Source organism: Hypoxylon fragiforme (assembly GCF_022984875.1).
Source record: "Hypoxylon fragiforme strain CBS 206.31 chromosome Unknown GGS25scaffold_7, whole genome shotgun sequence".
NCBI lineage: Eukaryota > Fungi > Ascomycota > Sordariomycetes > Xylariales > Hypoxylaceae > Hypoxylon > Hypoxylon fragiforme.
The window spans coordinates 69,038-82,153 of record NW_026054762.1 but is presented as its reverse complement, the minus strand read 5'-3'; the positions used below and the strand labels follow the sequence as shown (position 1 = coordinate 82,153).

Sequence of the window (13,116 nt, the reverse complement as noted above, 5' to 3'; positions counted from 1 at the left end):
AAAAATGAATTTAAGTTACATATAACACACATGTGAGGATATAAATGAACTTAAGTGCCCCTTTATTAATCACCTTAAACTCCCCTTATTTTAAGACGACGATTATACCTTATTCGAATAAGCACTTAAGCTTAATTATTTTTTTTAACACTTAGGTTTAACTTTTTATCTCTTAAGGTTTATTTTTTCAAAAACGAAAAAATTATAATTAATTATTAATTAATTATAAACATAACTTTAAAAAATAATTTTAAGTTTAATATTTTATATATTTTAATTTTAATTTAATTAATTATTAATTGATTTGTAATCAATTATAAATCAATCCTTAATTAATTCTTATTTAATTATTAATTGATTAAAAACAAATTACTATCGGAGGCTTATCCGCACCCTAGTACATAGCGCTGGTCCGGGCTCTCCAGCTAGCCTCTAACATACTATCCTTAATAACTTTTCCTTCAATGGATGCATTTTAATGCAACCAGTATCATTAGAACCGCCTCAATCGGCGCTTCCAAATGATATATGTTTCAAAGAAACGCGACCGGTGGTTGCGAAGTTATTTGGGGTTGAATGAAGCAAGTACTTTTAACGCTAGCCGAGGGTTATCACGTGATCCAGGTTCCGATTACAGATGTATCTTTTTTCAGGTGCTTCTTAATCTTTAAATTTAAATAACTTCAGATTCAGATATCGCATCAATCTGAAACATATATTATTTGGAAGGTCTAATTGAGGCGATTCCAATGATATAGGATGCACTAAAGCGGCAGCTTGGGCTGATGATGGATTGTGTGGTTTTGGGCAGATTGAAGCTTTGAAGCTTGGGCTAGCAAAACTCAAAAAATAAGACTCGAAAGTTCAAATAATCAGGTGGGCCCCTGTAAAGCATGTGGCCAATTACAGCTCGCTAAACTCCGGATTTTCGTGTGACCGAGCCCCATTCTGGGTGGGCTTTATAGCGGGACACTAGGCCTAAAATGGGGGGAGTTTGAGGTGATCTACAGGGGGGCACTTGGGTTCATCTACCTCCTGCACACATGTGCATATGTATGTATAGTTTGGATCGATTTCAAGATGTTATATACCTACTAGGTACCCAGGGTATACAAAAATAACATAATCCAAATACGAAAGCGGAAATGAAATGGCGCCCCCAACTATTCTTGCGCATAAATCATCTTTCCTCACAGCGCAGACACTACAACTAAGCCAGGCCCTTTCCCCGAGCGCTACGTGGAAGGAGTCCAATTCACGGTCTGCCGAGGGAGGATTGAGTGAGCGAGTGGTAGACGAGGTATTATACCGCGCCAACCACACTCTCCAGCAGCATGCCCGACGCGTGTACGCGCCACAAGCTAGCCGGCATGTCGCCGAACAAATAGAGGCTTTGTATCTAGAGGCCGCGGAGAAGGCTGTCCGTGGTAACACCATCGGGGGTGGAGGAGAGGGAGGCGAAGGCGAAGAGGGTGATGCTGAGGGGGTTAAGGAAAGAGACGAGGAAGCCAAGTTCTTACGAGTGGGGGCAGATTTTGGTAAGTTCGGCTACCTGAGGTCATCCTGTAGGTAGGCATCGATAAGGAACACGCAACGCTAACAAACCCCCCCTTAGCAACTGACGAAGTCATCGCTTCCTTGCCTCCTACCTGGGACCAGCACTCTCCATCGCAAGCTGAAGCAAACCCTCCAGAGGCGCACCGGTACGCCGATCTCGCCGCCTCGCTGTCGTCTCTCTCTACTCGCCGCAAGGAAGCGAGAGAGCGCCTCGACCGTCTCCGCCGGATGCGCGACTCCCTAGCCCCCTTTGCGTCTAGCGGGTCAGATGGTGCCGACTCGGTCAACAGCAAGGTGCAACCCAACCTTGTGACCCGCGACGGGGAGCTCGAGAAGGAGCTCGAGCGTATGCGTGTTCTGCTTGTACGGGTTGCTGGCCGTGTGGCGCAGTTGCCGGATCATCCTGAATCTGCCGAGGATGCAATTATGGAGGACCCGGAGATTGTAGAGCGCCAAAAAGTCGATAGGTTGCTTGATGATTTATAAGGGTCAATAGGTGTTTGCATTGCAATACCTAGGTACCTAGCAGCCACGTAAGGGAGGGGGTTTAGTCTTGATACCTTGGAATGAAATCGGTGAGATATTGGCGTTTAGACAATGCTTATAAATGAACAGCCCTAATGTCGTAACAATAGGTAGTTGCGTGATGACGGAGAATACTCACGATATAGATGACTGTCTTCGATAGACGGTATTAGGTACCCAATGAATAGGTACGTTTATTGGAAATATATACCACAACTTAAGCTACTTTTGTTACATTTTCCTCCCATTTGAGAAAAACCCACAAGCAAGCTGTACTATACCCCTTTAGGAGAAACGCGCGAGCTGCTGAGTGCCGTGGGGCGGAATTTGGATAGGATTCTAAGGTTATCTCCAAGAGCCGCTCCGTACCTGGGGAGGTGGATGTTGGTGGATGTCTTCCGGGTGGGGTAGCCGGGGTCGGGGTCGGCTTATATCTAGCCAGCGATGTGAAAGGCTGGAGGTAGCAATAGGTACACGAATTGGAGCTCGGACGGTGGATGAATGGGCTGGACATTGCTCCAGCTTGTTTTGCAGGTGACGCAGTAGATCCCCCCAGCACCGGACCTGGTGGTATATGAAACGTATTGGATGAAGCGGAACTACCGAGAAATCGTAAACGAAGTTCAAATGAATGCCTAGGCAGGTACCTAGGTAATATGTGTTGAAGAAGGGGGGTTGCCAGAAATCTACGGAATATAAATAATGTGTTCACTTTCCGCCGTTCTGGTTGTTTGTTTCTATCTCTCTATCTATCAAGTCATATAGATATGAAGAGCATTTTCATAAAGCAATAATAGTATAAAGACTTTAAGCCGAATCTCATTATCCAAGCAACCATGGCCACCATTCCAGCCTCACTCCAGCAAAGCCTCGACGCCACTAAAGTCGAATATGTTCGTCTAGGCTCTTCAGGACTTCGTATATCTACACCCGTCCTGGGTGCCATGTCTTTGGGCTCCAGCCAGTGGCAGCCGTGGGTGTTAGACGAGGACCAGTCTCTCGAGGTGCTCAAAGCCGCTTATGATCGAGGTCTCAACACATGGGACACAGCGAACATGTACTCCAATGGCCTTAGCGAGGAAGTCGTTGGTAAGGCCCTCCAAAAGTTTTCCATCCCACGTGAAAAGGTCGTTATCATGACCAAGTGCTTTGTCTATGTCGCGGAGGAGACTGGGATATTCGCCCCTATTTTAATTCGGTCATGGGCCAGAGCAAAGACTACGTCAACCAAGGAGGTAAGTCTGTCGTAAATTCAACCAACCTCCCTTTCCCATCCTTGTTGACGAGCACAATAAAAATACACAAGGCTTACGGATCAAACACAGGTCTTTCTCGCGCCGCCATTTTCAACGCCGTGGAAGCGTCTCTTGCTCGTCTAGGCACTAGTTACATCGACTTATATCAGATCCACCGCTTCGACCCCTCCACACCAATCGAAGAGACCATGAAAGCCCTCCACGATCTGGTGCAGTCGGGCAAGGTGCGCTACCTCGGCGCGAGCGCCATGTGGGCCACGAATTTTGCGCGCATGCAGGCCGTCGCCGAGCACAACGGCTGGACGGAGTTCATCAGCATGCAGAACTTCTACAACCTGTGCTACTGAGAGGAAGAGCATGAGACGAATCGTTATTGCAACGACACGAACGTGGGCCTGCTGTCGTTTTCGCCCAACTTTGGCGGCAAGCTGGCCCGCCCCCTGGGCCTCGAGGACTCGATCCGAGCCAAGGCGCCAAGTCCGATTGGCAAAGGGCTCACGGCCGCTGATGAGGAGATAATCCGGCGGGTGGAGAAGCTGGCTAGCGAGAAGGGCTGGAAGATGATACATGTTGTTTTAGCGTGGCACAAGACCAAGAAGACTGTGCCGCTCGTCGGTTTCAACTCGATTGCCCGGATCGATGAGGCTTGCGATGGGAAGGGGAAGGCACTCACGGGTGAGGAGGCCAAGTTTCTTGAGGAGCCATATGTTCCTAAAGCCGTCGTTGGTCATGAGTGATGGAATGACTAGATAACAGCATTTGACAGGGCATTGAGCTATTGAGTGATGGGGATCGCAGTGTATCGATATTAGAATATGAATTCACCCTGCTCAGCAACGGTGTCAAGGGCAGCATCTCCAAGAACATTACCAACAGATTTTAGTCTAGCCTTTAACCACCGTCTCTGAGTCGCAGGCACTCCTTCGGTACTATAAACAACAGTGAGTGGCCATGACAAGAGCATTGCCAGCTTGGGCAGGATTTCGTAGTGCGTTTGGACAGCTTCGCCACCAATGTTGATCGTCCTCTTGTGCGCGTACCGATATAGCCTGCGCCGAGCAACGCGACATGACACAAAGCGCCCGTCTTCGGATGCTGTTAACGATTATACGGACAGCGCGGTATTGAGCCCAGATAGCAGCATGGCCGTGAGTCGTATAAGTATGTAAAAGTACAGACGATCTTGCGTGGAGGGTGGCTACGCGAACCATGATATGATCGAGGCTTGGAACGGGGCCTTCTTCGCCAAACTTGGCACCGGCGCGAAGGAAATCGGGGACCGGTATGGCTCCGAGTATGGACGTTCGGATCTGGATTGGGTGAGTACATACCTAGGTAGTCGGTGTTTAGTGTATTGCTTGTGTGGAGTAATCACCAACTGTCGTCTTACGGCTCTATCGAGAGGCATGTTTGGTTCCCATTTGTATTCTCGCCGCAGTTCTAAGAGACTTGCGGCACCATTGTGATCGTTCACATTTTGCAAGAACCGAGGACTGAATGCATCCAGATATAGAGGTTTTGAGGGTTCTTACGCTTGACTATATATTGGTCCCTTTCTCCGTAGGTACATGACATTCTTGAATGGGGAATACAGTGGTTAGCCAAGGAATTTCCATCTGGGCTTGGGGTCTCGCACATCGTAATCGGCCATCAACATAGCTGTGATAATGAGTTGGTCAATATTGTCCTGTGATAGCTCTTGAATCTCTTTAAGGTACAGACTCGAGTCAGGCCGAGCAGTATGCTGATAAGCGACAATATAACCATCCCATCAACAACCACTTAATATCATCACCAACTCAATTAAATCGTCCAATTAAATCATTCAAATATGTCTATATCCATTTGTATCTCTTTTCATACTAATTTCGCAAAGCCAACCTTGCCCCTTAACGCTGCTTTTCGTTGCTTTTCAGCTGCCTGTTGATCTCTCTTGTACAGCGCTATTGATCAGATCAGCTAGCTCCGTTCCAGGCTGCGCAATTATTCTTATTTCCCTGCCATGTGAGTCCGTGAAGGTCACCGTTGAAGGTCTAGAAGGTGGTGTTATCGACCGGGGGTATTTCTCGAGAATTTTCTCCGGATTGTACGGTAACAGGCCCGTACCTCTCCAGGCACCTGGTATATTTTGTGATATACAAGCTCGAGACTCTTGATAATATAATAAAAATTGTCTATTATCAATAGTCCTGGTTCCGAATAGAGCTCGGCGGCTGATTGTTTCTTTGTATGCGTTTGCCAAAGGACTGAAAATGCCAACTTCAAGCGGCTGCAGTACGTGCGTTGTGTGAGGAGGAAGGCATGCGAGGACGATATCGTTGTCTGTACAATATTTGATAAATTCGTACGAAATATGGCTTGTGTGGCCATCGACGATTAATAATCTGTATTTGCCACGTAGATGTTCTTTGGTATTAACGTCGAAATGCCCCAGCCAGGAAAGAGCGGCTTCCTGATCAGCCCATCCGTGATCACTAACTCGAATACGGATCTCTTTACTTAATGCGTTATCAATCCAGCTTTCTCGTATACGTTGCCCTTGGAAGATTATAAAAGGTGGGAGTAAATAACCGTTCATTCCGATACATTCAATAATAGATACCCATTGTCGGTTGCCAGGGTGATTCGAGAAAGCCTCTTTGTCGCGTCGTGATATAATAACTTCAGCGTTATTACCGATGCTTTTCATAATTCCTTTCTCATCCATGTTGTAAATATCGGCTTCGGCAATATCGTATTTCAGCCGGATAGTTGAATATAAGTCAAACCACTCCTTTATGATCGTGTAGTTTGTCCCATCTTTTCTCCGTTGATCTAAACATGGAGATTTCTTGAGTTTGATCTCAGGGTGCCGTTTTAGGAAGTTTTTATACCAGTTCCTTCCAAGGGGATTATTATCGTGTTTATCTTTCAGGAACTTGATAGCTACAGCTTCAAGTGCATCGATCGTTAGGGGCCAGCCCCATTCATTCAACTGAAGCCCTACTCCCACGAGGGCTTCTTCTTCGCTAGGTGTTAATCGTTGTTCAGATACATGCGCTTCGGAACGAGGTTTTGTTGTTTTATTTATACGTCGACTGAGGGTTGAGTGGGATACATTAAAGGCTATCGCTGCCTTGCGTGCAGAGGGCATCTCGCCTGTTGAAACGGCTTTCACAGCTAGTTGAAGCCTAGTTTCTACGTCTGTAACATCCATGATTGCAAAGATTTGATTATTCGGTGTAAAATTGTGTAAAAAGTTGATGAAAAGTTGATGAAAAGATGGTAATAGGAGGTTTGTTGATTGTTGATTGTTGATGAGATGGTGAAAAAAGGGGTTGTGGAGAAAGTTTTAAATTTGAACTGCCTCACTATTACACTACATACTAGGTAGTACATATATGTAGTATTGTACCATGGCTGTCTCAATACCCTGTCTATTAATACGTTATCTAGGTTGGGATTTCTTAACCTATGACTGCTTGGTAGCTAATACACAAATTATACCTACGAAGTACATACTTCAATAACCAATTCAGATCATGGGACGACGACAAGATATATCGGAGATAGGTATCATCGCATTACCTTATTTCCGCTACCACGAGCTGTCCGAGGTATCAATGGCGTAGTTTGCATTAGTTAGTAATACATATTTTTTACTTGTTTAGGTACTTTGTGGCTTGTACCTACATGGTAGGATCTTTGAATTTGCGGCTAAACATGCAACCGCACCGGTATTGTGGGCACCTCGTGCAGAAACACACTCAGTACATATGTAGGTACTAGGTACTACCGTACTAGTAGTATGGAAGTGTAAAACCTGGCAAGCCATTGGATGGTGAGACTTCCTGACCTCAAATTGTCGCATTCACAGGCGAATGCGAATTACTAGTGCAGAAGCTTAACGAGAAGACAGCCAATAGAGAGGTGTTCTTAGCGTTCCTTGTCCAAAGTTCCGGGCTGATTTAGAGCTAGCTAATTGGACGATTTATTCAATTGATGTTCAATGTTGCTAATTATGTACATAGCATGTAGTTAATTACATATGTACTCTTGATTCACATGCGTCAATGATCCTTCGTCGTAGATACACATAAAGGCATTTCTTTATATATCACAAATAATAATAGCACCAACCTCATTAGTTTACCTTATGCACTCTTTCACGGTTCAATACTTACCCTTACATGATATCTTCGCTTACAATAACCTAATGCACTTATTCTCGCAACATAAGGCACTCAAGTAGGTACATACTAGGTACATATGAGTAGGTTAGGGTAGATGCTTGATGAATATCAAGAATCAAGGTTATCAAACTTCAATATGCTCGGAAAGAACGATGCAGTCATTGGTCCACATCTAAAAATAAAAACCATCGGCCAACATTGATGTTTAAAGCTCGTCAACATTCACAGTGCCCGTCTACTACTATGTAGGTACCTAAGGCATTTCTATTGTCTCAGTACATACTAGCCATTGACCTCGCATTCGGAACTGTGTAACGGCGGCAGTACTCAACTCCTTCGGATCAGCTCGATGAATTCCTAGTATTTAACTTGACTGTATTTATTAACATTAACGACTCCTCCCCCAACACAACACCTGTCCCGCACCATTTGACCTTCCGACAAGATAGGTACCTACCAAGAATCAAATTACATACATACCTACCTACCTAACTACCTAGGTATATGTAAACACGAGTACCATCTCATTCAAGGTAAGCCCTGTCGCCGTTTCGCATGATATGATTACAATATAAGCTTCTTCTCACCTTTCAAAACCTCATATAGACACAATTCTCAGTTGATAGAACAACATGGCAGACACTCCCAAAAGAAGCGAGGATGGCGATTTCGATAAAACAGTACAGGGCTTGCTGAAAGCTGACTTTGATGACTGGCCCAACGAGGCAGGGGTAAGTCTTCAATCATTATATCTTTGTCTGCTTGTAAACATACTCCGTGCTAACGACATGAAAAGTTTGAGGGCCTGGATGAGATACGTGGCCCGGTCGAGTTGACTGTCCTAGGCTATATACCAACCTGGGCTGCCGGTACCCTGTTCCGTACTGGACCTGGCCAGTACACTGTTGAGAATACACCCAAGGGTACTTTCCACACTACACATTGGTTTGATGGTTTCGGTCACTCCCATCGATTTGATATCATCGCTACCTCGGGCGGCCATGAACACCCTATCAAAGTGAAGTATACGTCTCGCCGTCAGAGCCAAGCCCTAGTCGATGCCGTCCAAAAAACCGGAAAGAGACCCGATATTGCCTTCGGTCAACGGATGGATCCATGCATTGGCCTATTCGGCAAAGTCATGAGCTTATGGAGGGGAGGCATAGCCACCCAAGGCCCTGAGTTCGATAATGTATGCGTTACAATTCAGGCCAACATCCCTGGCCTATATACCAAGGATAAAGGAACAGGTCGATCCGGCCACAGAGAAGATATCAAAACTCTATGGCTAGGTACGGATGCTGGAATCATGAAGGAGGTTGACCCGCATACTTTGGAACCCATAGGCATCGCCAAGCAGACCGTTCTCCACCCCCTCCTAAAGGGTCCCCTCAGTTGCGCTCATGCTCAGAAAGACCCGGAAACCGGCGCCTTTTTCAATTACAATCTTGAGTTCGGAGCTCGTGCGACATACCGGATCTTCCGTACTACTCCATCGACTGGCAAAACTGACATTTTGGCTACGATCTCTGCCCCCGACCTCAAGCCAGCCTACATACACTCGTTTTTCCTTTCCCCTTCCTTCGTAATCTTCTGTGTGCCCTCGTCACATCTGGGTTGGAGGGGTATCAGAGCCATGTGGGAGGGCAGCCTGGTCGAAGCTATGGAGCCATTTGACGAGTCAAAACTCTGTCGATGGTTCGTCGTTGACCGTATCGGTGATCGAGGTGTGGTTGCAACATTTGAGAGCCCCGCCGGCTTTTACTTCCATAGCATCAATTCCTTCGAGGAACGTGATGAGAAGACTGGAAGCATGAACGTCTACTGTGACCTCATCGAGTATCGCAGTACCGAGGTAATCCATGCCTTTGAGATGGACGTACTTCTCCAGAATAATAGCGCAACGAAGAACTTTTGGGGCAACGAGGAGCGCAACCGCAACTGCCTTGCTCGGCTCGTGAGATGGGAGTTCAAGATTCCCAAGCTGGATGCCCCTACGACAGACATGTCGACTACCCGACTTGTGGCAAACAAGGTGCTAGAGATTAAAGCACCCCATGCCGGCGAGTTACCCACAATCAACCCGGACTACGCGACCAAGAAACATCGCTACGTGTACAGCCTGGCCAATCGTGGATATAGCACTCTGTTTGACTCCATTGTCAAAACTGACCTTGTGACACGTGAGACGACTTTCTGGGATGGCCCAAAGGGACACACACCAGGCGAAGCTGTCTTCGTACCACGCCCAGAACCGCGCTACGGAGGTGTCATGGAAGAAGACAATGGCGTGCTCCTCAGCGTGGTACTTGATGGGATCAATAAGACAAGCTATCTCCTGTGCCTAGAGGCAAGTAGCATGAAGGAGTTGGGACGGGCTGAGTGCCCCTTTGCGATTGGATTTGGCTTCCACGGATTACATTGGCCTCCCGCGGGTCCCATATATTCTGTACCTTCAACACCTACCTCAATATCTCGGTCGTAATTTAGAGGAATAGGGGTACCGGGGCGTTGCATGGGAGTTTCTGAGGTAATCAATTTACTGCTTCGTGGGCCGGAGGACTTTTCATCCATGCGTTGGTTTTTCATGGCTCATGATAACATCATGGCACCCCGTGGTTGGAAAACCGGAATTAAGGAAATAACTGTATCATGACGATATGAGAAATGTGTGCCCTCGTCGAGTTTGTAATTATAGTTCCACTCATTAATCAAATTAAACAAGTTTATCAATCGTTACATTATTTCTCTAAATATGTTCACGTCTAATCATTCAGTAAGTCTTGGATATACATTGGATGCACAAATATTCCTTTATTTTGTGCGAAATACAACTTCGCGGGTATCAAATCTTCAAAATAGCAACGAAATGCCCTGCCTCTTTATACAGCATGTTCGGAGTGATCACTGTGGTGCTCCATCTTTCCTTCCGGCTTCTCGTCCACCGCAGTCGAGTGCGCGCCCCGTCGCTGCGCGAAAGTGGTGCTAGGAGTCCAGCCAGCGCTCTTTCGGGCGCTGCTGACCTCGCTGTATAACTCATCAACCTCTTCGAGGGACCATCCCTTGGTCTCGTAGATGTAGAAGTACACGAAGGCGATGCAGAGGAAGCACGCGCCGAACCAGACGAAGAAGATCTTGGACTGCAGGTTCGCGTAGCCGTCGCCGAAGTTCACGAGGTAGGGTGTTGCGTACGCGATCGCCCAGTTTAGGAGCCACTGTTGGTTTGAGTTAGTTTAGGTTATGATAATGATCCATTTGCAACAGGAAAGAATTATACTCACGTTGGTGGCAGTGGTCATGCTGAGAGACTTGGCGCGGGACTTCAAGGGGTAGATCTCTCCGGTGACGACCCAGGCAAGCGGGCCCCAAGTGCTGGCAAAGAAGAAGATGTACAGGCAGACGAATGCGATGCCAGCCTTTTGCGCCGCCACGTTGTAGACGATAATGTTGCCGGCCGAATCTTGGCCCGTCGTCAAAGTGCCCAGCATAGCCACGAGGAACTGGCTGACACACATACCGACAGCGCCCCAAAGCAGTAGTGGTCGACGACCGATTTTGTCAACGGCGTATAGACCAGGAAGCGTCGAGACAACGTTGATAGAGGACGTGATCATCTGAATGGTGAATGGGTCCTGAATACCCGAATTCTTAAAGTACTGAGTTCCGTAGTAGAAAATGAAGTTGATTCCTATTGATCAAGTATTGTTAGAATTGCGAGCTTTATAAATCCCTTAAGGTATTAGAGTGGTGGGTTTCCTTACCAGTCAGCTGCTGTAGACCTTGTACGCCCATACCGGTGAGCTGTCGCTTTAGCATGGGTCCGCGGAAGCAGTCGAGGTAGCTGGCCTTTCCAACACTCATTTCGTAGTCGTGGTTCGCGCGGATTTCGCTCAGTTCGGCTTCGATCGCGGAATGCTTGGGGTCGATTCTTCGAAGCTTGCCAAGGGCTTGCGCGGCCTTCTCGTGCTGGCCTTTCTTGACCAAGAATCGCGGAGTCTCTGGTAGCACGAGCATTCCCCCGATGAGGATGATTGCCCATGCGAACTGGACGGCGATGGGGATACGGTACGAGCCGGTATCCTGGCGATATTGCGTAGACCAGTCCACGATGGCGGCTAGGAGGAGACCGATTGTGATCGCTAGCTGATACGCGCCGACAATAGCACCTCGGATCCATCGGGGCGCCGTCTCACTTTGGTATAAGGGAACTATATCGCCTGTTAGATATGGGGTACCGAGGTAATTCACGAATTTTTGAGACAACTTACTCATGGCAGAAATCAGACCAACACCAAAACCGGCGAAGAAGCGACCAGCCAGGAACAGTGGCAGAGATGTCGCCGCGGTCTGGAAGATTACACCGAGGATAAACACCCAAGAAGAGGTGATGAGACCAAGCCGGCGACCCATATTATCGGCCAAGAGAGGGGAGCCCAAGGCACCGAAGAAGGTACCCGCAGATAAAATGGAGACAATGGCTGAGGACTGCTCCGGGGACACGTCTAGATGACCCTGCGTATTAACGTAACCCGTCGAGAAGAGGGTCTGCCAATAGTCCATGGCCAGGATGCCGCTGATGGTGCCCGTGTCGTAACTATATGTCACAGTTAGTTAGTATGTGATAAAACACAGGAATATGTGTAGTAGATAAGACGTACCCGAACAATACACCACCAAAGGCCACAAAAAGCCCAATGGCAATGGCCGGCCACGCCTTGCCGACATCATCCTCGGGCTTTCGAATTGCTAGCTTAACCATCGCGATGACTAGGTAATGTAGCGACGGTATAGAGGGGGGGTAAGAGGGTAGGTAGATGAGCACGAAGCTCTATTTGTTGGACGGATGTGGACAAGTTGACTTGTGTCTGAGTCTCGGCCGTGTAACTGTTGAGTGAATAGTATGATGTTCGAAACAAAGCCGTCTATGATGCTATCGCACTTGTGTCCTTGAGTAACGAAAGAAGACGATCTCCCTGGAAAGTAGAGGAACGTCTGAAATATTATATAAAAAACGGCGACCCACCCTCTTCAAGGTAAACACGGGGGTACCGGGGTACTGGGGTACCTAAGGCTACTACGCATTGAGGGTAGTGGCAGACATGTTGAAGCCCATGTCCTTGGTTTACTAGGTACCAATTCTTGCAGACTACCCAATGGACACTGTATGTACCTAAGGTATCAAGTCAATACCGAGCTTAGGGCATGGGGTTTTTGATGGGAGACTCGGGGAACCTAGCGCAGCAAGTAGCCTACCCGTTAGGTGCCTAGCTAGAAACTTGAAATCCTGAGCAATAAGGGGAGCATCATTAGAGGCTTCTACCCCATCTAGGAAAGACTGCTAGCAAGGTCGTACGTCACGACGTTTTAGCCAGTCACGGCCGGTCCGATTGTAGCCCACAGAAGTACTAGCTTAGATGTGCCCCGATGATTGTGGGGAGCCCCATGGGAAAGAAACTCTTGCGGGAATAGCTGGAGTAGCACCATAAAATCTTTGTTTTGGAAAATTCGGGGGATCGATCATACTAACTAACTACCTAACATCCATGGGAAACATGATAGGTAGTACATAGGTAGCAGTATGCCCAATGTTGGTGTAAGCACTCCCT

General features: G+C 47.2%; 5 protein-coding genes across 5 annotated transcripts; 3 read left to right on the top strand and 2 right to left on the bottom strand.

Moving 5' to 3' along the window:
- Positions 1 to 1,017: 1,017 nt before the first annotated feature.
- Positions 1,018 to 2,171, top strand: GGS25DRAFT_350834 (kinetochore Sim4 complex subunit Fta4). Its single transcript, XM_049258041.1, has 2 exons — positions 1,018 to 1,538; positions 1,616 to 2,171. Exons 1-2 carry the CDS (start codon positions 1,151 to 1,153, stop codon positions 2,041 to 2,043), a joined length of 816 nt encoding a protein of 271 aa, XP_049114331.1. The 5' UTR covers positions 1,018 to 1,150; the 3' UTR covers positions 2,044 to 2,171.
- Positions 2,172 to 2,918: 747 nt separating this feature from the next.
- On the top strand, positions 2,919 to 4,075 carry GGS25DRAFT_514938 (Aldo/keto reductase; the record flags this gene model as incomplete). Its single annotated transcript, XM_049263035.1, has 3 exons — positions 2,919 to 3,317; positions 3,389 to 3,619; positions 3,689 to 4,075. The coding sequence occupies 3 exons, from the start codon at positions 2,919 to 2,921 to the stop codon at positions 4,073 to 4,075; spliced, it is 1,017 nt and encodes a 338-aa protein (XP_049114330.1).
- A 71-nt stretch (positions 4,076 to 4,146) lies between these two features.
- GGS25DRAFT_523339 (uncharacterized protein) lies at positions 4,147 to 4,746 on the bottom strand (the record flags this gene model as incomplete). The annotated part of the gene is made up of 3 exons (XM_049264406.1): positions 4,147 to 4,267; positions 4,350 to 4,648; positions 4,729 to 4,746. 3 exons carry the CDS (start codon positions 4,744 to 4,746, stop codon positions 4,147 to 4,149), a joined length of 438 nt encoding a protein of 145 aa, XP_049114329.1.
- A 3,044-nt stretch (positions 4,747 to 7,790) lies between these two features.
- GGS25DRAFT_350690 (torulene oxygenase) lies at positions 7,791 to 10,152 on the top strand. The gene is made up of 3 exons (XM_049258040.1): positions 7,791 to 8,043; positions 8,117 to 8,241; positions 8,307 to 10,152. Exons 2-3 carry the CDS (start codon positions 8,143 to 8,145, stop codon positions 9,993 to 9,995), a joined length of 1,788 nt encoding a protein of 595 aa, XP_049114328.1. The 5' UTR covers positions 7,791 to 8,043; positions 8,117 to 8,142; the 3' UTR covers positions 9,996 to 10,152.
- Positions 10,153 to 10,193: 41 nt separating this feature from the next.
- On the bottom strand, positions 10,194 to 12,654 carry GGS25DRAFT_350686 (hexose transporter). Its single transcript, XM_049258039.1, has 5 exons — positions 12,169 to 12,654; positions 11,779 to 12,104; positions 11,272 to 11,718; positions 10,792 to 11,198; positions 10,194 to 10,725 (listed from the first exon to the last, which is right to left on the bottom strand). The coding sequence occupies exons 1-5, from the start codon at positions 12,267 to 12,269 to the stop codon at positions 10,393 to 10,395; spliced, it is 1,614 nt and encodes a 537-aa protein (XP_049114327.1). The 5' UTR covers positions 12,270 to 12,654; the 3' UTR covers positions 10,194 to 10,392.
- Between the last annotated feature and the right edge of the window lie 462 nt (positions 12,655 to 13,116).